The sequence below is a fragment of the Dendrobates tinctorius genome, unplaced genomic scaffold, assembly GCF_039654945.1.
Source record: "Dendrobates tinctorius isolate UK_male_01 unplaced genomic scaffold, ASM3965494v1 ptg000011l, whole genome shotgun sequence".
NCBI classification, from domain to species: domain Eukaryota; kingdom Metazoa; phylum Chordata; class Amphibia; order Anura; family Dendrobatidae; genus Dendrobates; species Dendrobates tinctorius.
In genome coordinates this window covers 48,763,727-48,787,623 of record NW_027361679.1, presented here as the reverse complement: position 1 = coordinate 48,787,623, position 23,897 = coordinate 48,763,727, and the positions used below count along the sequence as shown (strand labels likewise).

At 41.0% G+C, this 23,897-nt stretch overlaps 1 protein-coding gene across 9 annotated transcripts in view; it reads right to left on the bottom strand.

Moving 5' to 3' along the window:
- SEPTIN11 (septin 11) overlaps window positions 1-23,897 on the bottom strand; it is a 141,410-nt gene that overhangs the window by 13,825 nt on the left and 103,688 nt on the right. For 2 of the 9 annotated variants that reach the window (XM_073542032.1, XM_073541974.1), the window contains exons 4-10: window positions 23,377-23,563; window positions 18,225-18,386; window positions 13,838-13,934; window positions 13,138-13,306; window positions 10,485-10,617; window positions 9,638-9,825; window positions 159-3,154 (exon numbers count right to left, since the gene is read on the bottom strand). In XM_073542032.1, coding sequence (XP_073398133.1) covers window positions 3,100-3,154; window positions 9,638-9,825; window positions 10,485-10,617; window positions 13,138-13,306; window positions 13,838-13,934; window positions 18,225-18,386; window positions 23,377-23,563 — 991 coding nt within the window. In that variant the 3' untranslated portion in view covers window positions 159-3,099. Of the gene's footprint in view, window positions 1-158; window positions 4,259-9,637; window positions 9,826-10,484; window positions 10,618-13,137; window positions 13,307-13,837; window positions 13,935-18,224; window positions 18,387-23,376; window positions 23,564-23,897 lie in introns of those variants that run through there. The other 7 variants (XR_012219744.1, XM_073541990.1, XM_073542007.1 and 4 more) reach the window with 7 other exon arrangements.

Genomic DNA, 23,897 nt, shown 5'->3' with positions numbered 1-23,897 from the left:
TTAATTCTGCATGTCTTTTATGGAGGGTGTAACTATACTTATATTTATGCCTTCCATGGGAATTCATCTTTACAGTTTTTCCTTAATGTGAACCTTTTCTTGTAGCAGAAATGTATACATGCGATATTTACGAAAGCATAAAAAAAAGGACAAACACGTCTCAAGGTGGGGTAAAAGTATATATTTTTATGTGCTGGCAACATTTTCATGTCCTCTGTCTAACATACAAAATGGTATTCAAAAAGTGATATCGTTTTTATAGTTTATACACAAATGTTCAAACACCATTAAAAATTCAAAACACATAAGTGCCTAATATGCATCATAGAATACTGCATTAACACTGGATGCAAGGTAAAAAAAAAAAAAAAAGTTTCACAACGTAAAAAAAAAAGACATTCAACAACATTGGTATTCAAACTCCTAAAGCTACAATTTAAGGCAAATGGTATATTTTATATATAAAAATTAAAGTATAACATTGCATTATTCCTAGTGCTGTTCACAGCTTCATATTCAGGATTAAAAAAAAAAAAAAAAAAAAAAAGAAGCAGCGAGCGTTAGATTGCATCCACAAGCTTTCCAGATGGCATACACCCTATCCAACCAAATGCACGACAGGTCAACAAGATGCGGTGAGGACGATGGACGTATCTTCACATGAGACAATGTGACAACCCACGAATGTGTTCCCAGTGCAGCAGGAAAGGGGGATGAGGAATAAGGCAAGGACAAGCGCAGTTGCACGTGAGAGCCAAGACAGTGCATGAGGAAGGCATGGAAACATGGTTCATATTGAATATAGAGTACCATGCGGTTTTACGTTGCAATTCCTGGTTAAATAGAAAATGTCCTAAGAACCAACTGGATGTTTGAACTTCTTATGGTATCTATTTTAAGCGTCTGATATATTAGGTACTTAGCTCATTTTGGGGTCAACCATCTTATTAAAATGAAGAGATTGGTAAATGTGGTCTAACAGGCTGCTACTGGCTTCATTATATCTTTAGGCCCAATTCAGATATCCATGTTGAACGCACATGTTCTACCCATTTTTTTCATGGATACAACAGGTACCTTTTATAGTCTAAGGGGCTGTTCATATGTCCGTGTTTTTTCATGGACCGTGTGTCTGTAGACATGTCTATTTTTTCCCCAGGCGTCATGGATGAGAAGTGCCAATGTAAGTCTATGGATCTTTGAAAAACACGGACAGCACACAGATGGCATTTGCATTAACATTGCAAAGTATAGGAGAAGCTTTGTTATATATTTATCCATCTGTGAAAAATACGGATGAAATACTGATGAAACACTGATGACACCTGTACCTTTTTTTTGCATACATGAAAAATAATGACGTATGAATGAGGCTTTATGCAAAGAGCAAACAGGAGTAAGGTCAAGTTCACACACAATCAGCATTTTGCATCAGTATTTGTAAGTCAAAACCAAGAGTGGTACTATGATGCCTGGATCACACATGCGAGGAATACGGCCAAGTCTCTCGCATGTTAATACCCGGCACTCGGACCAGAGCGTGCAGCCGCATAGCAATACATGGCGCCGCAGGCTCCGCCTCCCGAGTGCCGGCGGCAGTGTCTGGTATTGACATGCGAGACTTGGCCGTGTTTCTCGCATGTGTGATCCCGGCCTTATACTTTTCCTCTGATTGTTCCACTCCTGGTTTTGGCTTACAAACACTGATGTAAAAAACTGACCAAATACTGAACATGGCCAAATTCAGATGTTTACTGGGATTTTTGGTAAAACTAGACAGTAACCCAAAGACAGAACAGATGAATGAAGGATTAGGACAAGTTTTCAATATGTATAATTGTGGCACCAAGTTATTCTGCTTCTTTTTATACAGAATTTAATATTTTTGGAATTTTAGAATTTTCTGTTCCTGTGTTAAAACATTTTTTATTTTGGCTTTGCCTTCAAAAACAAAATGTTTTTATCATCTAAAGCTGAAAAACTGTTCAACTGAATGGCAGAACAGAAATGGCCCCTGTCTCTGTGCCCTCACGCCGCCTGCATATTTGATGCAGCCAGATAACAGAGTTAACATTACTTTCTGTTCATTCAAGGTAGCACAAGTTCTTAGCATTCATCCAGATTAGGAATCCAGACCTCTGATATACTTACATGCGGGCAGGGGAAGCACATCCAAACAGATTGGAAGGAAGCCACTTACTCCGTGCACAGCCAAGGACTACTGTGGAAAAAGTATAGACACAAAAAGAAAGACATACAGGTGCGGCGGTATCCTGCTAAACATGGCCCAGGGATATGTCATGGAATTAAGGCTGGTAGAAAACACTAACTTGGCAAAACTTTAGAAGCTTTTTTTTTATCATTAAAAAACCCTTTATTTAATTGCAAAAAATAATTGCTTAAATGTAAAATTAAACACATTGCCATATAGTGTAGCATTCATGCGACATAATATATGTGACGCAATGATATGGTTGGGATTATTCCCTCCATTTGGGGTTTCCCAGCAAAAACACTAAATACAGCTTTGGTTCAAATTCCTGAGATTAATCAAAGTTTTATTCTTAAACAATATAAAAAATACAAAAATGGTACTGCGGTGGGCACTGATCTGGGCACATGTATTAGAAAGTATACAAAAAGTGTACATTTACTGTACAACGGTAAAAAGGACAACACACAACATGAAGATCCTCAGCGTAATGAGTGACTGGACACAACTAATGGAAAGGAAACTGGTTTCTGATTTGTCATCTAAAGCTTCAACCATCACTGAACCCGTAATCCCCAATGCCCCTGCTTGCTACTGCTTGCATAGTGGTCCATCCTGTATTAAACACCACCCAGAGCCATGTTTAGGCAGTGCAACAAAAAATGAAAAATAAATAATAGGCTCCATCAAGGCAATATCAAGCATTAGAGATGCGCATCGGTTGCATTCTGGCAAGTGAGGAGGTCAGCCGCAGGCATAGTGGGAAGTGCAGTATTAGGTAAGCCGTGACCCAGGCGAGCTTACAATCAAGAAAAGAGAGAGACTACCTAGCTATGAGCAGAGAGGGATCAGGCAAAACAGCATCAGAAGAGAAAGAAATCCAGAAGTCAAAAGGTAAACATGGGTCGCCACTTCTTGGAATGTATCGTAAATGGAAAGTTGCTGTCCGGGAAGGAACCGCATAGAAAGAGAATACAAGACACAGTTTAGTCAGTTTTCTTACCATGTATGCCAACACAGGATGGGCTTTGAATGTCAGGATGGAAAATAAAAAGAAAAGCAATGTGTGGAGTGAAAGAGCTCCTTCACACACATACATACAGAAATCTCCTGCTCGCGGAAGTAAAAAAAAAGGTGAGGGTTACTTAAAAGTGACATTTATTAGAACTAAGTAATACTTCTAAAATAAGGAAGGGTCTTGTTGCTTTGTTAGCCAGTTGACTTGCCAAACAAGAGGGCCCTGCAAGAAAGTCCGAGGCCTGGAACCAGAGATGCTGAGGCATTGTTACAAGAGATTATATACATAGAGAATGAGCTGCTGCGTTCTTCATTGTGTCATGTCTGTCAGTTTAGCTTCACTCCCTTTGCATTTGGCTGCCGATTTATGTCTCACCTCTTAGCCAGTGTGAAGCATTTTCTATTGTGTTGCTGTCATGGGGGTTCTGCAAATTAGATGTGCAAAGCAAAGTGCAACGGTTCACACTGGCATCTACGAGGAATTCTGGGCACTTTTACAAGAACAGAAAGGTTTATTAATACAGATTGCGTCCTGATCCCTCGAGAAACTGGACATTGGAAATACTGGTCACATAATCTTTGTTTCTATATCAAAACTTCTGGAATTACGTTGGATTAAAGAAAACGCTCTAAACGGAAGCCATGTGCATACTTAGTGGTCAGGTGACTACATGTAACCGCTGTGTATCGTCCATTGTTTACAGTTCTGGGCAGTGATTGGTCCGTTCTACGTACATGCAGACAAGGTCTTCGAGGATTAGACAGATTTTAGCCAGCAGGAGCACAATTATGATAGGCAACGCATTGCTGCCAATCTGGGCAGGCAAGGCTCGGCAACATTCGCTTCCCAGCAACAAGACAAAAAGTCCGAGTGCGCGCAGTCTCCCCCACGGGCAGCCAAACATGATGCGTTAAATGAGTAATTAGTGATCTGTGTCGAGGAACACAAATGGCAGGGACACATTACTGCAATAAGCAGGTGAATGCTGGGACATCCTTGGCTCGGCACACTTTTATGTGAAGCTTGCACTGTAAGTTAAAAGAAAAAAACAACACACACAGGGGGAGAAAACATACAAAACACTCACATTAGCAATGAAAAATGGCAAATTAAAGGCGATGTAGAAAGAAAAAAAACACAACCAGAGAAGCAATGTTCATCTTTTGAGATGTCCTTGGCATCATAATTATGGAGACTGGACATAAATGTATACAGGAAAACAACCTTTTCATCATATAAAACAAATGTTAACGTGTCAAGCTCAAAAGGCTAAAGATTCACTTTATGACAAGAGTTTCGCTATAAGGCCCTCTTCACATAGTGCAGTTTTTATCTCCAAAGTATCTTCTCAAATAGGTTTTCTCATAATGACATATTGCTGAGAAATAGCATTAAAGGGGAGGTTCGAAAGCAAAACCTATTTAAATCCTAAATGCCCATCTATTTAATGTAATAATCTAATCAATTTTCTTATACACTTTAATTACAAAATTCCCCACAATTCCCTCTCTACTCTATCTGCATTTATTTATTTTTTACTTCTTCCTCTGATGACACTTCGTTTGACAATTCTAGTGCATGCTGGGATCGTCAAACGAAGTGCCATTGGGGGCAGAGGCTGAGGTCACTGCCACAGCCTCTGCCCCCTCCATAAAAAGAAGCATTATCAGTGACCCCCGTTTCAAAGTCTGGGCTAGTTCCTGCTCTACTAAGCAAGCGTCGGTTGTCAATTCTGTGACATCATTTCAGGAGGCAGCACTGGTAGCTGCTTTGCTTGCCTTGATGCCAGGTAACCTTACAACACACACTGACAGTGCACTCTCTTTTTGGCCCATTACTTATGCTCACAGCAGGGAAAGGAGTGCACTGTCACTGTGCACATTACACAGTAGCAAAATCTAACTCAAAGGAGAACTTTTACAATTGCAAATTGATTGAAGACAGCTTGGGTGGTAGTACTGGAAAACTACTGACAGAATTCACTGAAAAAACTTAATGAGCAGCATATGTCGGAATTGACGAGCGATGCATGCTCAGTAGAGCAGGGACTAGCCTAACCCCTAAAACTGACGTCACTGATGACGCTTCCTTTCAAGGAGGAGGCAGTGACCGTAGCACCTCTGCCCCCTTATGACCCTCTGTTTGATTATCCCAGCATGCACTAGGATTCTCAGAGGAAGTAGTAAAAAATGAAATAAGTTAGAGTAGAGGGAATGGCAGGGAATTTTATATCAAAATGTATTAGAAAAGTGATAAGATTATTATATTAAATAACTAGGCATTTTAGATTAAAAGAGGTTTTACTTTCGGACCACCCCATTGTTGACCGATGGGGGCCTGACTACAGCAGGGACCCCAACTAATCCCAAATGGGCCCTTAAGAACTTTTTCACAGTGTAACTCCAATCCAGGAAATCCCATAAAATATGTACATGGCAGATTTTCCATGCCTTGTCATTCTTTCTATGCTTCTTACACAACATACAGGCGAGTTTAAGAGGAAAGTTTGTATAACATATTAAACACCACAACTAGGTAACTAAGTGTTGCTTCCTGCAGTCAGAGCCCCCACATTTTCTGTGTTCAGCGGTCCTTTCCAGACCACACAGGGCAACTCACCACAATTTATTGGCGCAGACCACAACTCAAATATCATAGAGGGATTCTGACTACACTAACATTTAAGAGAAAGGAATCTATCTATTTATATGTCCCCACCCATCACCACCTCCTCCAGCTTGACTGACGGCTCTCTTGCATGAAGTCACATAGCATAGAGGCTGTGAGTAAAGTTAGAGTAGGCAGAGTTGGACGGGGAATAGAGATGGAGTGACAGAGGCTTCAGATCTACACCCTCCTTTGAATATTCATTTTAACACTAATTTCTCAGTAATGAAGGAACGGACTGGTTATGTAAAGGTATTGCTGGATTTGTCTTTGAAAGCGCTACATGCACATATTAATAGTTTGGGGAGACTGGGTTGAAATCCTGCTGACAGATTCACTTTATATTTATTTCATGCTATAGTTTCCAGTATCTAGTAGCATTTCTCTGTAAGTGAATTTCTCGTTTTGGGTTTTAAGATGATATTCTAGAAAATAACCACTAGAGGGCGACTGCCTCTTTAGAACTGGAACATACAGTATTAGTTCCTTTACAGGCAGTGTAAACTGCAGACATCACTGGTGCTCCTCTAACAAGAAGCCAGACATTCTTGGTTGTAATCCAGCTTTGTCAAAAATCAAAAACAGATAAAAAAAAGTTACTGGTGATTTTATTGTAAATGTAAGCTTCAGTGAACACCAGACCATCTAAATACATTCATGTTTTGGCTACAAAACATAAGATGTGATGTCACCATCATAGACTGCGGGCCCGTATACTGCCCGTGTGATGAAGGTGGTGGCCAGGCCGCAGTGCTGTATCCTGGAGAGAAGCTTTCCTGTATTTGGGAGTCTGCCCTTTCTTGGCAATACTTTCAGAAGTCCATATCTACTTGGAAAGTACCATCACTCCCCAATACACAGCATTATTGCTAACATATGGGATCCCTGTACTGACTCACTCTGTTCTATTATTTGTTAATGCCAGCTTGGAATAATACCCATTTGCTGGCTGTACTCCCTACTATTAGGAATTGTTAGCAAGCAGACCTCCTCCATACAAATCAATTATAATTCAGGCTCTGGTCCAACTACCACACACGGCAATGTTTTCTTTGTAAAAACATCTCCATAGGAATTATAGCTACTGCATCCAGGGCTTCAGGCCAGAAAGTAAAGGCTGCGGGATACTTGTCACCTTTGCCAATACTGTGCCGCAGGAGATTTCCGCAGACGGTGAACACAGAGCTATAACGTAATGGGGGTTTATCAGATTTATTACTTTAGCAACTTATTGCTGATTTCCTATTGTGCGCAAAGAAATCAATCCATCCGCTTGTAAGAGAAGCCTGTTATGCATTTCCTGATAATAGTGTAGCATACATTATTTCTGTGCAAACAGAGGACCCATCTCCGGGTCATAAGTGGAAAGTGTTTGCTTTTATTTTATTCCTGCAGCTCCCTTGAGCATATGTATATATTTTCTTTTCAAACCTCCCAAACAGTTCCAGATATATGGGGGTTTTTATTTAGTGATTAATTTCAAGGTCTTTTCCAATGGGGCACGTCACATGATTCCCTGGGGGGCCGGGCTGTGTCTCACAGGATTCCCTGGGGGGCTGGGGTCGTGTCTCACACAATTCCCTTGGGGCCGGGGGCGTGTTTCACATGATTCCCCGATGAGCTGGGGGTGTGTCTCACATGATTCCCTGATGGGCTGGGGGTGTGTCTCACATGATTCCCTGATGAGCTGGGGGTGTGTCTCACATGATTCCCTGATGGTCTGGGGGTGTGTCTCACATGATTCCCTTGGGGCCAGGGGCATGTCTCACATGATTACCTGGGGAGCCGGGGGGGGGGGGGGGTATTTCACATGATTCGCTGATGAGCCGGAGATGTGTCTCACGATTCCCTGATGAGCTGGAGGTGTGTCTCAAATGATTCCCTGATGGTCTGGGGGTGTGTCTCACATGATTCCCTGGGGGGCCGGGGGTGTGTCTCACACGATTCCCTGGGGGGCCGGGGGTGTGTCTCACACGATTCCCTGATGGTCTGGGGGTGTGTTTCACTTGATTCCCTGGGGAGACGGGGCTGGTCTCACATGATTCCCTGGGGGGGGGCGGGGCCGTGTCTTTTGGCTGCTCTGCGCTATTAACCAGTGAGCAACGCCCACTTGCTAAAGATCATAAACATTTGTGCTGAATAAAAAGGCACAGATCTTTGTAGTCGTATGGTAGATAAAAAACAAAAATAAAAAGCAGAAGCAGCTAGAATGCAATAAAATAAAAAACTGGTCACTTTTCACCTGGTGAAAGGTCATCTGCTTATGGAACAGCATAACGAGACCTTGAAAATATTGAATTCTAACATAAAGGAAATGTTAAAAAGTTAATCTCAAGAATATAAAATAAAGATTAACATTTTATCACCATGACTAAGTATTTTACATCATCTAGTTCAGCTGGGCCTTTTGGAGACATAATTTTTTATTAAAGTGCTTATCTCCTTTCAGAAAATCCTAGTTCCTAGCGTGTTTTGCTATAAAAAAAATGTTCTTCACTCACCCTCCCGGAGGCTACCGATGAGTCTCTGTGGCAGCTACAAGGGTTTGATATTGGCTACAGCGCTGACGTCATGTCGACAGTGCAGCAGCCAATCACTGAGCTCAGTGGCTCTCAGAACGCATCCTTCTGAGCCACTGAGCTCAGTGATTGGCTGCTACGGTGTTGACATGACATCAACACGGCAGCCAATATCAGACACTGGGAGCAGCAGTGGAGACTCAATGCTGGACCTGGGGAGAGTGAGTATAGGATGGTTTGTTTATTCCAGAAAAAGGGATATTTCAAGAAAAGGGACAACCCCTTTAACTACCTGATCAACTAAATATAGAAATATGTAGCAGTATAAATCAACTGCTACAAATGCACAAAATAAGCATTTTGAAAGACGTGTAATGAAGTGCAACACTTCTGGTAGATGGTTCAAGCACAATGGCTACCATCTTACCAGAACTAAGCTTTGACCCAATAATTGAGGCTACGATAGAGAACTATTAGCATAAGTGGCTCTTAGCATGTGTCCTATATATCTGGGAATTACACCATTCATTCTCACTTTGGGGACTCCTATTTGCCCTCACCCAGAACATGGTGTCTGTAAGGACTCCACAAATCTGTATCCTTAATTTTGGCACTAGTTTCATAGACCTCTATAATTCAGCTTCAGTCCTCTATACTGGACATCCCGCAATCCCCCAACTCACCTCTGTCTACAAAATCCAATATATATATATATATATATATATATATATATATATATATATATATATATATATATATATATATTTCTATTAAAGTACATATTTAAAAAAAAAAAAAACACCCTAAAAAACTAAAACTGCACACTGCCTTGATTTAGCCTGCTATATAATAGCAAAGCTCATATTTCTACATTTTATACATACACATATATATATATATATATATATATATATATATATATATATATATATATATATATATATATATACACACATGTATAAAAGATTCTTGTGATCTGTAAAGACACAATACACCAGCTTGTGCCCATATAAATTTGACGGACCTTATGGTGAAACATCCAGGTACTATAGGGTGCCACCACACATTTCAGGTTCATATGGATTGAAAAATAGAAAAACAGAGTTTAAAAAAAAATGAGAAGACCAGTTTCCCATTATAAAGATGAGAAGATGGCAAGAAGATGCATTCATGCCTAAAGCCAATGGTTGAGATGAGGAGTAGTTACACAAGGCTGCTTACTTTTTCTTGTCCTTGTCTTTCTTGGTTTGCTGGGATCCAGCCTGTTGGGCTTGGGACTGAAGAAGTTGTGCTGCAGCCTTCTTTTTCTGGAACATGTTCACTTCTTCTTCAATTTCCTTTTTCTTGTCTTCCAACTTCTTTTTCTCATCTTGGTGAGTCCTTTTGAGGAGGTCAAATTTTTCGTGGAGCTATGAACATATGTAAAGATGAACACGTAATAAGTCATAGATCACAAAACTAGAGAAATTTGTAAGGACGTCATTTTTTATTTTCTTTTCCCAAGTGAATCAACTAGTGTCTTTTCCTGTCATCAAATATTATGCAAATTTGAATATCAGATAGGAAAACCTGTAAGGATGGATTATACAAAATTGGCTTGAAAATCCATTCTCTCATGGATTTCAATGTATGTACACTGGTCACATCAGGTCTAACCAAAACTATTTTTTAAAGTATGTAGTTTGTATTTTGAAATCTAGTGACAGCTTTTTTTCAATATTTAAAGAAAAATTAATATATTTCTTTTTTCATTACATTTGTGTGTATGTAGTGTAGTGTGAGTGTATTAATATACTCCAACCACTGCTGCTCTTTCAGGGATCCAGCTCTGTTCTGCTCCTCTTCTCAGTGATGTCACCGCACTGAAGACTCTCTGGGCTACGCTCGGCTAGTCTGAATTGCGGTGATGTCACTGAGAAGAGGAGCTGAACAGAGCTGGATCCCGGAGAAGTTGGTAGTAGATGAGTATAGATAGTGTGTCAGTAACAATAATGTCACTGGAAGATTAAAGAGGCAAATATTTAAACACTAATTATAAGGCTATTCATAAAAAAATTGCTCCTCTTACCTCCTTCTCAGCTTCTTTCAGCTCAGCTTCCTTTTCTTTCACTCTCATGACAAACATTTGTCGCATTTCTTCTTCCTTCCTCTGTAGTTCTCCTAGGAACTCATTCCTCTTTGCTTCGTAAGTTTCCTGAAGGCTGGTCACATAGAATTAAAAAAAAAAAATAAAAATTTGTTCCTCATAGTCGGTGAAAAAGAGCCGAACTCTTAAAATTTCAGACGTACTGTGTCTTTTTTGGTTAGTGAAAATTTGGGGGCCTGTATACGTCAGACCGCTGCCGTCTCACGTTACGTAGACACTTGTGTATTTTTTATTACTTGGTGCCTTTGAGTTGATTTTCAGTTTTCCTTCATGTAAGCTGCTTCTCCTTTTAATGAAAACTTAAAGTAGTACTCCAGACAAAACCGGCAGAGTGTGATATCCCTAGTAAAGCCTGAGGAGTTACATAAGTCAGGAACTGAAAGGGCACCGAACATAGAATTCACGCACTGACTCTAACGCCAAGCACTGGACACTTTTGCCTAGAATTTTCCTTTAAAGGGATTTTCCCATGCTCATAACTGAGTACAGTTGCAAAGTGCTAGAAAAAAATACGCAACTTTGCAACTTACTTATCATTAAAAATCTTCTGTTCTCAAGAACTGGTAATTTTATTGTTTAGTATTCATTGCTTAGGCTACCTGTCACTGCAGCAGTGGCCGGTGGCAATGCAAGGAGCGCAGTGCTTACAAACTCTTTCTTTGTGAATGCTCCTCTGAAGCTAATAGCTATGGAACTGGCAAGCTTCAGTGCCACTGCAAAGTTGTCTCTGCTTGGAGCTTGGGAGAACGCACAATTTAGGATAGTCGTACAACAATGCTGGTCCAGACAGTCAGACATTCAGTAGGACACCCCTACTCCAACCTGGAAAGCAGGCTGCTAGCGGTAGGGAAGAAGTGCGTTGTTGAACAAGGATTTGAGACAAACTCTTTTAAAGTAATCTATTAGAAAATTTCAAGCTCAATACCTTTACATGGTCAGTCCTTTCTTTCCTTTGCTACTGAGTAATCAGCTTTTCAATTGATATGCAAATGAGAAGAGCTATTGTAGATCTGAAGCCTCTGTCACTCCAGCTCTTTTCTCAACCGAGCATCGCCGCCTTCTGTTTGACTGACTGCTCCTTTGCCCGAAGTCATATAGCACAGAGGCTGTCAGCAAAGCAGCAGGAGGCGACACTGGGAAGGGAATAGAGCTGGAGTGACAGAGGCTCAGAAAGAGCAGTTTTCGAGGAATGCAGCTGAGAACATGGCTGTGTTTACATTGCGTTGTCCCAGTATACGGCAACCAGGAGAGATCAATGTACATTAAGTGTGGTGTGTAACATAGACTTGACTTTCCCACAATTGTGGGAGCAGGATATCCTGTTTTATTTTCTAACCTTTTGGAATAAAATGGGACAAACTATCTTTACATGCACACTAAGAATGTATTCTGTGTACAGGCAAAGCGCTTACTGGAAGGGTACTAATGATGGGAGCTCATAAGATTAAGGGACAACCAGCGGTAGACAATCGTTCAGCCAATATCAAACCTGTGCCATTTTACCGATTTGGTTTACATTTCAGGCTTAATCGGCATCTAAAGTTTAAATCTTTAGACTGTTTTGGGTTTAATTCAACGTTTTTCATAAGAAGCACACACTAAGCAGTGAGACTTCACAGCATCATCTCCCATTCTCTTACAACACTACGTTGATGAATATCACACCATTCTGTAAGCATGCACATTCACACACTACTGCTGAAAACCAAGCGGGACCTATATCTGCTTCCGAGCCTAATATGGACAGATGGGGCCTCAGGCATGCAGGAAGTCAGTCCGAAATTCCTTAAATGCTTGAAAGACATATCACAATACTGCTGTGGTAAAACAACATATAATCTACTGTTTATGTAAGTAGAGAGGCAAATCATCTGGTCTGCCGCTAGCTCAGCTGATGGGATTGTATTACCAGGACCAGAAAAGATCGCAAATGTGAGATAACTCATGGATTTCTTAGGCCAAGCAAAAAGACTGTACTAGTTCACACATACACAAAAATGTAGACCGTGCTCAGCAAATTGTATGAAACAGATTACAATTTCATTTATTGTACATGAATATTTAATCTTCTTCCTTATATAGGGTTGACATATTCCCGGTTCATATTTAAAGGGAATCTACCACCAGGTTTTTGCTACCCAATCTGAGAGCAGAATAATGTAGTGATAGAGACCCTGAATCCAGCAATGTATCATTTACTAAGGCTACGTAATGTATTTTTGATAAAATCCTTGTTTTATCTGCAGCAGTTCTGTGAATGCTGAGCTCTGTATTACCTTTGAACACTAATTGGCAACTTTCTGTGTACACTGTGCATAGGCAGAAAGCTGCCCAATCAGTGGTGGGGGTGGAGTTATGTAGAGAATATGGAGACTACATGGAAGCTAGTTTTCAAGTGCTCTATTAACAATTATTTGCTGATAAAACAGTGATTTTATTAAAACCACATCAAGCAGCCCAGTAAAGGACGCATCGCTGGAATCAGGGTCTCCGCCTCTACATTACGCTGCTATCAGATTAGGTGGAGAAAACCTGGTGACAGATTCTCATTAAGTCAATGTATTTTCATATTTACCTGAAGGGTTTGCTGTCTGGGTCTGTGTCTTTGAATCCCATTTCTTCTAGTTTGCAGCGCCTGTACAGCTCATAATGGCGAGCATGGGTCTGCTCTCGTAAATCCTCCATGTTGACTCGTATCAACATTTCTCTAAGTTTCACAAAGTCACAGTGGTTCTCGTTCTCCACTGAATAAAGAGAAAAGTTCTGTGATGATCTACTTCTAACAGTAGCAAAGAAGAAGAAAGAAAAAATTCACCACCATAGTTGACTATGTGGTTTTCCTAAAAAGAACACAGCATGTATAATTTTAAAAAGCAAAATTTCTGGTAGCAAGTAGGGCATAAAATCCCCCACATAATTAAACCACCCATGCAACTTAGACAGCAGTTGGCCGGACGATGGATCTCGTTTGGTTGGAAACAGTTTTGGCCATCTCGCCCATACACAACATTGCTTGCTTGGTAAAGTCGGCCAAGTGTTCCAGTGTTCTCTATGAGAGAGCCGATGGCAGACATTTCTCATGGTGGCTTATCTCAGGGAGACCAAAGGGATTGGCAGTAAGAAATCAGATATGTCGAATCCTCAACTCACCCACATACACAATAGACTATTGGTTGAACCCGGCAGTATCGGTGAGTTCGGCCAACATTAGTTTATAATTTGATATAACTAGTCTAGTTTAGATAGAACACAATATTAACATTTTGGAAACCTACCTTGGACTATACCCCATGGATATTGCCTAGCTTTAGCCATTTTGTTGCCAATTTTCACTTCTTCTGTACTTCCAACGACTGCAAATGGAAGATGTACCTAAAGAACAAACAAGGTGGTACGCATGAAATTTTACATTCATAATTTCAATTTATTTATACATATATGATACTGGACGGTAATATTTTTTGGTGCGTGATCAATTCAACTTAATTATAAAAATTCTGTCTTTGTTAACATCCAAGATGTTGTCCCGCAGCTGAGGTCTACATTACGCACAGAATTTCATTTCCCTGAAAGCAAATAGTGACTTTGAAGATTTGAACAAATTTATATTGGAAATATGCCACATACAGTGGGGGTACGGAAAGTATTCAGACCCCTTTAAATTTTTCACTCTTTGTTTCATTGCAGCCATTTGGTAAATTCAAAAAAGTTCATTTTTTCTCATTAATGTACACTCTGCACCCTACTGTAAGTTAACTGAAAAAAAAACAAATGTAGAAATTTTTGCAAATTTATTAAAAAAAAAACAACTGAAATATTACATGGTCATAAGTATTCAGACCCTTTGCTCAGACACTCATATTTAAGCCACATGGTGCCCATTTCCTTGTGATCCTCCTTGAGATGGTTCTACTCTTTCATTAGAGTCCAGCTGTGTTTAATTAAACTGATAGGACTTGATTTGGAAAGGCACACACCTGTCTATATAAGACCTCACAGCTTACAGTGCATGTCAGACCAAATGAGAATCATGAGGTCAAAGGAACTGGCCAATGAGCTCACAGACAGAATTGTGGCAAGGCACACATCTGGCCAAGGTTACAAAATAATTTCTGCAGTACTCAAGGTTCCTAAGAGCACAGTGGCCTCCATAATCCTTAAATGGAAGAAGTTTGGGACCACCAGAAGTCTTCCTAAACCCGACCGTCCAGCCAAACTGAGCAATCATGGGAGAAAAGACTTGGTGAGAGAGGTAAATAAGAACTCCAAGATCACTGTGGCTGAGCTCCACAGATGCACTAGGGAGATGGGAGAAAGTTCCACAAAGTCAACTATCACTGCAGCCCTCCACCAGGCGGGCCTTTATGGCAGAGTGGCCAGACAGAAGCTTCTCCTCAGTGCAAAACATATGAATGCCCGCATAGAGTTTGCTAAAAAACACATGAAGGTCTCCCAGACTATGAGAAATAAGATTCTCTGGTCTGATGAAATAAAGATAGAACTTTTTGGTGATAATTGTAAGCGGTATGTGTGGAGAAAACCAGGCACTGCACATCTTCTGCCCAATACAATCCCAACAATAAGGCTATGTGCACACGGTGCTGATCCTCCCGTGGATTTTTCCACGCAGATTTTACAAAATCCACAGGTCAAATGACCTGCATTTTTCCTGTGGATTTCTTCCTTTTTTTGTGCGGTTTTACTGCCGTTTTTGTGCGGTTTTCCACCTGGGGATTTGTAGAATGGAGCAGGTGGAAAACTGCAGCAAAACCGCACAAAAGAAGTGACATGCTGCTTTTTTTTCCGCACAAAAACCGCGCGGAAAAAAACGCAGCATGTGCACAGCGATTTTTTTTTTTTACATAGGCTATAATGGTACTGTACATCACCTGCAATTCTGCTGCAGATCCACAGCGGCAAATCCGCTGCGGATCTGCAGTAGAAACCGCACCGTGTGCACTAGGGTGACCGCAAAAAATCGATGTCGGAATTTTGTCCGTCTGGACCCCACAAAACGATTCCCCTTTCCAGATATTGAGATAGCCAAAATTTGAGCTCGATCAAACGACGTTAACCCGTGCCACTCGTCGCTCAAAGTTTGAAAAAATCCAAATTGAGGTATTTTAAGATTTAGGTATTTTGCATAGTCTGTTAGACTATAAAGAATGTGACAACAACATTGCAGAAATAGCCCTGACCAAATTTTCGAACCATTTGTGGTATTTGAATGCAGAGTTGGTGGGATTATCGTTTTTTGATCCCACCATTACAGACAATGAAAAGTTGTTAATGGCTAATAAATTGCTCAGTAGCACAGATGAACCATCAGAGCATGCTAGGGTTGTAAATCGAAAAGTTAGGAAAGAAAAATTAAAAGAGGTAGGAAGTAACCGACTTTAACGACCTTCTGACAAAAGATGAAAAACAAAAGCAATATGTCCTGCAAGTTGTAAGCAAATGCCGAGCATTATATTCTGACGTTTCAAAAACTACTTTAACAAAAGCTCTAGAATAGATTAGATAACTATGTAAAATTAGCAACTCATGTAGGTTAGCGTGCTCTGATGGTTCATCTGTGCTACTGAGCAATTTATTAGCCATTAACAACTTTTCATTGTCTGTAGTGGTGGGATCAAAAAACGATAATCCCACCAACTCTGCATTCAAATACCACAAATGGTTCGAAAATTTGGTCAGGGCTATTTCTGCAATGTTGTTGTCACATTCTTTATAGTCTAACAGACTATGCCAAATACCTAAATCTTAAAATACCTCAATTTGGATTTTTTCAAACTTTGAGCGACGAGCGGCACGAGTTAACGTCGTTTGATCGAGCTCAAATTTTGGCTCTCTCAATATCTGGAAAGGGGAATCGTTTTGTGGGGTCCAGACGAACAAGATTCTGACATTTTTTCCCCCCCAAATGAGATCCGGTCACCCTAGTGTGCACAGACACTAAAACATGGTGGTAGCAGCATCATGCTATGCGGGTGTTTTTCAGCTGCAGGGACAGGACGACTGGTAGCAATTGAAGGAAACATGAATATGGCCAAGTACAGAGATATCCTGGATGAAAACCTCTTCCAGAATGCTCTGGACCTCAACTTGGCCGAAGGTTCACCTTCCAACAAGACAATGACCCTAAGCACACAGTTAAAATAATAAAGGAGTGGCTTCAGAACAACTCTGTGACCATTCTTGACTGACCCAGTAAGAGCCCTGACCTAAACCCAATTGAGCATCTCTGGAGAGACCTGAAAATGGCTGTCCACCAACGTTCACCATCCAACCTGATGGAACTGGAGAGGATCTGCAAGGAAGAATGGCAGATGATCCCCAAATCCAGGTGTGAAAAACTTGTTACATCATTTACAAGAAGACTCATGGCTGTACTAGCTCAAAAGGATGCTTCTACTCAATACTGTGCAAAGGGTCTGAATACTTATGACCATGTGATATTTCAGTTTTTCTTTTTTAATAAGTTTGCAAAAATTTCTACATTTGTTTTTTTCAGTAAAGATGGGGTGCAGAGTGTTCATTAATGAGAAAAAAACTTTTTTGAATTTCCCAAATGGCTGCAATGAAACAAAGAGTGAAAAATTTAAAGAGGTCTGAATACTTTCCGTGCCCACTGTACATGTTGTTATGAAATATCGTCACCACTCTTCTAAAACTCAACAAGACAGCAAAACATTTACTTCTTGGTAGATTAAATGGGGAAGTCAATGGAAAAAAAGAAGAGAAAAGTAAAATAAAATAGTTAATAAATGACTAGAATTACTAACCAGGTAAAAAAAAGTTGCATTTTTCTGTAGGTAACAGTTGGACTTCAGACTATAAATCAAAGTGGATCTGTAAAGAACAGAATGATCTTGAGCTTGGCTTTCAGGGTTTTTTCTGGTCTCTCTGTGACCTTCTGGTTTATTTCTGTTTGTTTGCACCCCTGACCCTGCACATAAGGTAACAGTGCACAGGAAATAACTATATTGGTCTTCTTTCCCTTTACAAACAATACAGTTAAGCTGAAGTCTTCCAAGCTTAACAAGTCTTCGAAGCATAAAAAATGATATATCCTCCTCCTGACATTTGAAACAGCTTCCACAATGTCCTACAGACGCTCTGCCCTCAACTACTCTAAGCAGGTAAATTTGAAAAGGATTTATACCTTGCAAAAAGGTTAAAGGGTTTTACACTCCAGAGCAAACTTTCAGTAAGTGTAGCTTGCTTAATACGATAAGTGTGTAACATACACACTATTAGGATTGGGCTCTGCTAGATAGTCTGAGTGGTCTCCACGTGACTGCAAGTATGTGATTTGCATATTACGTGCTGGACTGATAGGTCACTCCCTGATTTCCTTACATGGCACCTGACGTCAGACAGACAGTGAACTATCAATCAAGCTAAAGATACTGATGCTAGGCAGGGAAACAACCTCAGCAATCACAAGCTCAGGAAGTGCTCTGCCTTGCCCAGAGCACTCAACTGTCCTTTTAAATATGAATTGATTCTCTGGAATGCAGCAACAGATAAAAGATTTAAAAGTTGTTGATGGATTTAGTTTTCAAGTTCTTCATGTCCATATGTGTGGTTTGGAGGATAGATCTTACTGACAGATTTCCTGTCAATAAAGAACACCACCAATACACAACTTTAACTTACGCTCATTGTTGTGTTGATCTCTGCAACTGTCTCTTCATCGGTAGGAAACTGGTAGATCTGAACTCCATTGCTCACGAGCTCACTCATAATTTTGCTTTTGAATTTGTGCAACTCATTTTTGGCAATTGTATCTGCTTTCGCAATGATTGGGATGATGTTCACCTAAAATTCAAAAACAATTTTTAGCAAGTATGGCAGGTACAAAATATAAGAATATATAGTGGTTTAAAAAATTCCTGGGAAAAGCCGTACGTAGCAAATATACATATACATATTTTCTTAAACTGCTTGGCTTCCCTATAGCTGGACATGATATAACTGTTGATGTAAGATCTTGGTAAGGAAAGAATTCATGTCAAAATCTACACCGATTCAATTGTTTCTTGCAAAACTATATAATGTACCAAACATGTTCAGTTCAAGTTCCATCCGCAGAAAAAGACAGAAACGACTACTGACAGAGAAAGCTTTTAAGTAAACTATTTTCTTCTGGGATCCATTTGTTTTTGTACTGAAAAATGTGAATGAAGTGGGCTCTATTACATACCGACAACATCTAGATGAGATTAAATCATTGTGTCTTGCAGATTTTTTTCACTGCACCTGCTAGATTACAAGGCAAGGAACCAAACAACAAGGGCATGCTTAATTTTCTTTTAAACTAAAGCATGACCTACAGCTGGTGGTCCCTCTCTTATCCTTTATAGCAGACCAGGACAAAGCGCATCCCAAGATAGCAGAGGGGCTGGAAAACAGAGGCCCACGGACCACACCGTACCCTTCCACGCCTGTCAGCTAACTGTCTCCACCCGCACTGACTTCTTTGGTGGAGGAAGGGCCTTCAGTCACTCCAGACGCAATTACGTCATTTCATCGCATCAGCTGTACAGTCAGCGCATCGGAGAAAGGAACAGAAGCTGCACTCCGGGGAACGGGACCGAGAAGAGTATGTGGTGTTGTTTTTTTTTCATGTGTATGGGATGTTTGACTTTACATAGTGAGGCTATAGGGTACTCATGACGGACATGGGGAGGATATTGGGGTCTCATCCTGGACATGGTGAGCCTGTGGGGGCCTCATGCTAGACATGGTCAAGCTATGGAGGTCTCATCCTGGACATGGGGAGGTTATGGGGGTCTCATGCTGGACATGGGAAGGCTATGGTGGTCTCATTCTGGACATGGGGAGGCTATGGGTCTCTCATGCTGGACATGGGGAGGCCATGGGCGTCTCATGCTGGACATGGGACGTTATTGGGATCTCATCCTGGACATAAGGAGGCTATGGGTGTCTCATGCTGAACATGGGCAGGCTATGGAGGTCTCATCCTGGACATGAGGAGGCTATGGGGCTTTCATGCTGGACATGGAGAGGCTAAGGGGTCTTATGCTGAATATGGGGAGGCTATGGAGCTGTCATGCTGGACATGGGGAGGCTATGGAGCTGTCATGCTGGACATGGGGAGGCTATGGGGCTCTTATGCTGGACAAAGAGAGGCTATGGGGATCTCATGATGGATATGGAGAGGCTATGGGGCTCTCATGTAGGACATGGATAAGCTGTAGGGCTCTCATGCTGGACATAGGGAGATGGTGGGGGTCTCATGCTGGACATGGAGCGGGTGTGTAGGGTTCATGCTCTATTTGGGGAGGATGTGTGGAGCTCATGCAGTATATATGGATGCTGTGTGGGGCTCATCCAGTATATAAGGAGGCTGTGTGGGGCTCATGCAGTATATAGGGAGGCTGTGAGTGACTCATGCACTATATAGGGAGGCTGTGTGGGGCTCATGCAGCATTTAGGGAGGCTGTGTGGGGTGTTGGGCTCATGCTGTATATGGGGAGGCTGTGTAGGGCTCATGCTGTATATGGGGAGGCTGTGTAGAGATCATGCTGTACGTTGGGAGGCTGTGTGGGGACTCTTACGGTATATAAGGGGATGTGGGGGCTCATCAATATATAGAAGGGGCTGTATTCGTCATTCAAATGACATATAGAGGGATGTCATCATATTTAATTCTCAATATTAAGTGATACATTTAATATTAACTATAGCAATAATATAATAATTAATGTATTAATATTGAGCAGAATTAATTTCAGCTTATTGGTTCAGACCTCCACAACAGTCACAGTCTCTCATGTGGCCCGTCGGGAAAATTAATTGCCCACCCCTGTTTTATAGGGTTAAAATGAAAAAACTTATAACGGACACTTCCTAGAATTTACTTTTTTAAAGAAGCCACCAGCCAATAACAGCATGTAAGGCATCCTCCAAACATAAAATGAGACGTTGTAAAAACAATAGTGATAGTGTTCGGTCAAATATCTTCAGATTCAAGTTGGTGTGAATCGATTCGTAGGACAGTATCATGGGTCATGTTCGTAATCTGTGGTATCCCAGACTCTGCTTTCTTCACCTTGATCTGCAGCCCTGTGCTGTTCTCTATGTCAGGTTTTGCAGGTTTCCTGGCGTGATTTATTGACTACATCTCTCTAATCTTATTAAAGACACAAACCTGTGTTTTATTTAGGATTGAGACTCTTGATTTCCATGTTTGATGTACTCCACCATCTGCACCTATTGATTTTCAACTTGCATCCATCTCTCATGAGTTCCACTTCATTTATTGTGCAGATTCCGAGATTCCAGGTAGTCTAAATCCTCATGGCTCCGCATGTCCTCTAGAAAGCTGCATGAAGCCCGATTCTGTACGCTGACCCAGACCAGAGATTTAGTGGCTCCACCTCCCCAGAAGAGCATTAGAACCGGCAATTACTTGAAGGCATCTGTGGCTTCTCTCCTGATTACCCGGCAGGGGACAACCAACACTGCAGCGTGACGCACTTGGACGTGACATCATGCTAGTTAGTCAAAAGAAGAGCCACGTATGTCGGAATTAGGATGCGGCTCTCAGGGCTCCAGGTCAGTGGCCAAAGATTACTGACATTGCTGATGAACTGGGTCCTGCAAATCGATTTGCTCAAATGCTACTTTTGATATGTTGGAATATGTGTTTAATAAGTGATTTACGATTTGATTTCCTCTTTTAAAGAACTTTGAATTTTTGTATTATATTTAAATGTATCGGATGACAAATCCACAAAAGTCCACAAAGAAGCAGATTTGATTTTGTTCCTTCTTTATGCTCAGCAAGTACAAGAATTCTGACAGGAAATGTGGTGCCGTCATTGATATAGCAAAGCAGGAAACAAGTCCAAAGTTCTCATCCTCCCTGACCAGAAAAAGTTTTACGTAGTGTCACCGGTCTAAAAATAACAAACCAAAGCCAGATAAAAGTTTACTGCAATAAGACGCTTTCTGGCTTTCTCAAAAGGGGAATTTTCCTGACTCATAAAAAGGACTTCAATTTCGCATAATCGTTATCATCTAAAATATCATGCACATGCTCACATGGTGGAAGCAGTGAATGACTGTGGGTGAGAGATTTAAAAATAAAGATTTTTTTAAATAAAAAAAGAAAACTTGTATCCTTAAAATTTTTAAAAACACATTTCATTATTGTATTCTACTATATATATATCACCAGCTTACAGCATAAAATTGCACATCTGCTGTGACCATGGTTCCTTCAGTTTCTATATTGCATAGTACCTCTCCCATGGATGGTAGGTGTGTGATTGGGTTGTCCATCATTATTTTACACCTGTGCTTTCTCCGTCTTTTATCTCTGCACCTTGCAGCATATTGGTATTGTGACCAGGTATTGGTAAGTACCACCGGCATGTTCCCTGCCCCTAGTAATAAACTCACCAGCCACCATCTTCTGCTCTTCCCAGTGCCGCTCCCGTCCCAATCTGCCATCTTGTGACTGTACCTTCTGACTGACTGGAAGTTGGAGGCAACGGTCAGCAGCTCTCAGTGGAAGTCTATAAAGGTCCCGTTCTAGCTCTCATAGACCTACATTGAGAAGTGACCTCTAGCTTGGTCAGCAAACACTGGAGCAATTTGTCAGGTGAAAAACTGTAGAAGACGAGCAGAGTGGCGCTGATAACAGATGAAGATGGTGGATGGTAAGAACCATACTAGTGGCAGGACACATGCATTAGTGCTACCACTCTGGCAGTAAAATTTAAAAAATGCCGCAGTGGTGCTTTCAGTAAATTGTATCCATCAGCTTTTCCATGTCTTTGGCTAGTTTCAGACTAGTGTTCTTGGGCACAGTGCAGGGCCGCCGCTAAGCCCCGCCCCCTCTGGTCAGTTCCTCCGCTGATTGCATGAGGCTGCATGCGATCAGCGTATCCTATATTTAGCGTTGGATACGCTGATCGTGCGCTGGTCTGATTTTGCTGGCACTGCGCCCTTTTGGCGCTGCGCCCAGAGCACAAAAATGCAACACAGCGTGTTTTTGTGCGCTGGGCGCAGCGCCAGCAAAATCAGAACAGCGCACGATCAGCGTATCCAATGCTACATATAGGATACACTGATCGCATGCAGCCTCATGCGATCAGAGGAGGAAATGACCGAAGGGGACGCGGCCAGGGGCGGGGTTTAGCGGTGGCCCTGCGCCCAAGAAAGCTAGTCTGAAACTAGCCTTTGACAAACTAATTGAAAGACCCTATCACTATATTACTGGACTGACATGCCAAGTGTGAGCATGTGAATAAACAGATACTAGATATTAACTTCCTTTCAAAGAGAGAGTAATATGGATGAAGACTAAACAGCTGACTACTCGGGGAATTATATAAACTGTATTTTTGTGTTTTTATTATCTTAACAACATGTAGTGGCAAATTCATCAGGTCAGCTGGTGCAAGATACGCAAAATTCATTAACAGGTGCATGCCTCAATGAATTTGGTGCATTTTTTGGGATGCATGTATAGAAATGTCCTCAGCTGGAGAAGATTTCTGCAATAATTTACACCACTTTCTACCACTGATTAACATCCCCACTTAATAAAAGAAAGACACAGGGCCAATGCAAAATGTTGCTTTTTTTTTTTTTTTTTACAAAATTCATGTTGACGCTTTTACGCCAGAAATGTGTTGTAAGAGTCTATAATGAAAGAACCTCCTTACTGGTAGATGATGGATGCATTTTTTCTTGATTATGTATTGTGAGTATTTTCTTGCACTATTTTAAAACAGCTCGGCGTAATTTAGTGCTAGTAATTCTAGGTTAGTACCTTACTATCAAGCTTCTTCATTGTGACCAGGTCCAAAGATTTTAATGAATGACCAGTGGGGGCAATGAAGTAAAGGCAGGCATGAATCCTCGTGTCATGGTAGTTGAACAAGGATCTCTTGATTTTCAGTTCTTCTTGTAGGTAGGCCTCAAATTGTGCATCGATGTACTCCACAATGGGCCGGTAGCTGAAATCAAACAAATTACAGAACATTTCATTAGTTGTGGTGTTTCCTTTCCTGAAGTTATTGGGATGATAAGAAAAGAAATGAAACCACCAGAATTAGAAGAAAGATACTGATACACAAACATAATTTACTAGAATTCAATTTTACCCTCTAAGACAGATCAACTAAGCAATAGGCACCATGTATAATCATCCGCATCACCCAAGAATGGTCGGACTAGTATGTTATAGAAAAGATTATGTGGCAAAACATATGACATTTGATCTAGAAAGGTTCTTAACCCCTCTAATAATGTGCCCATGTTAGGGGGCGTTATCCATCTTGCTCTTGCATT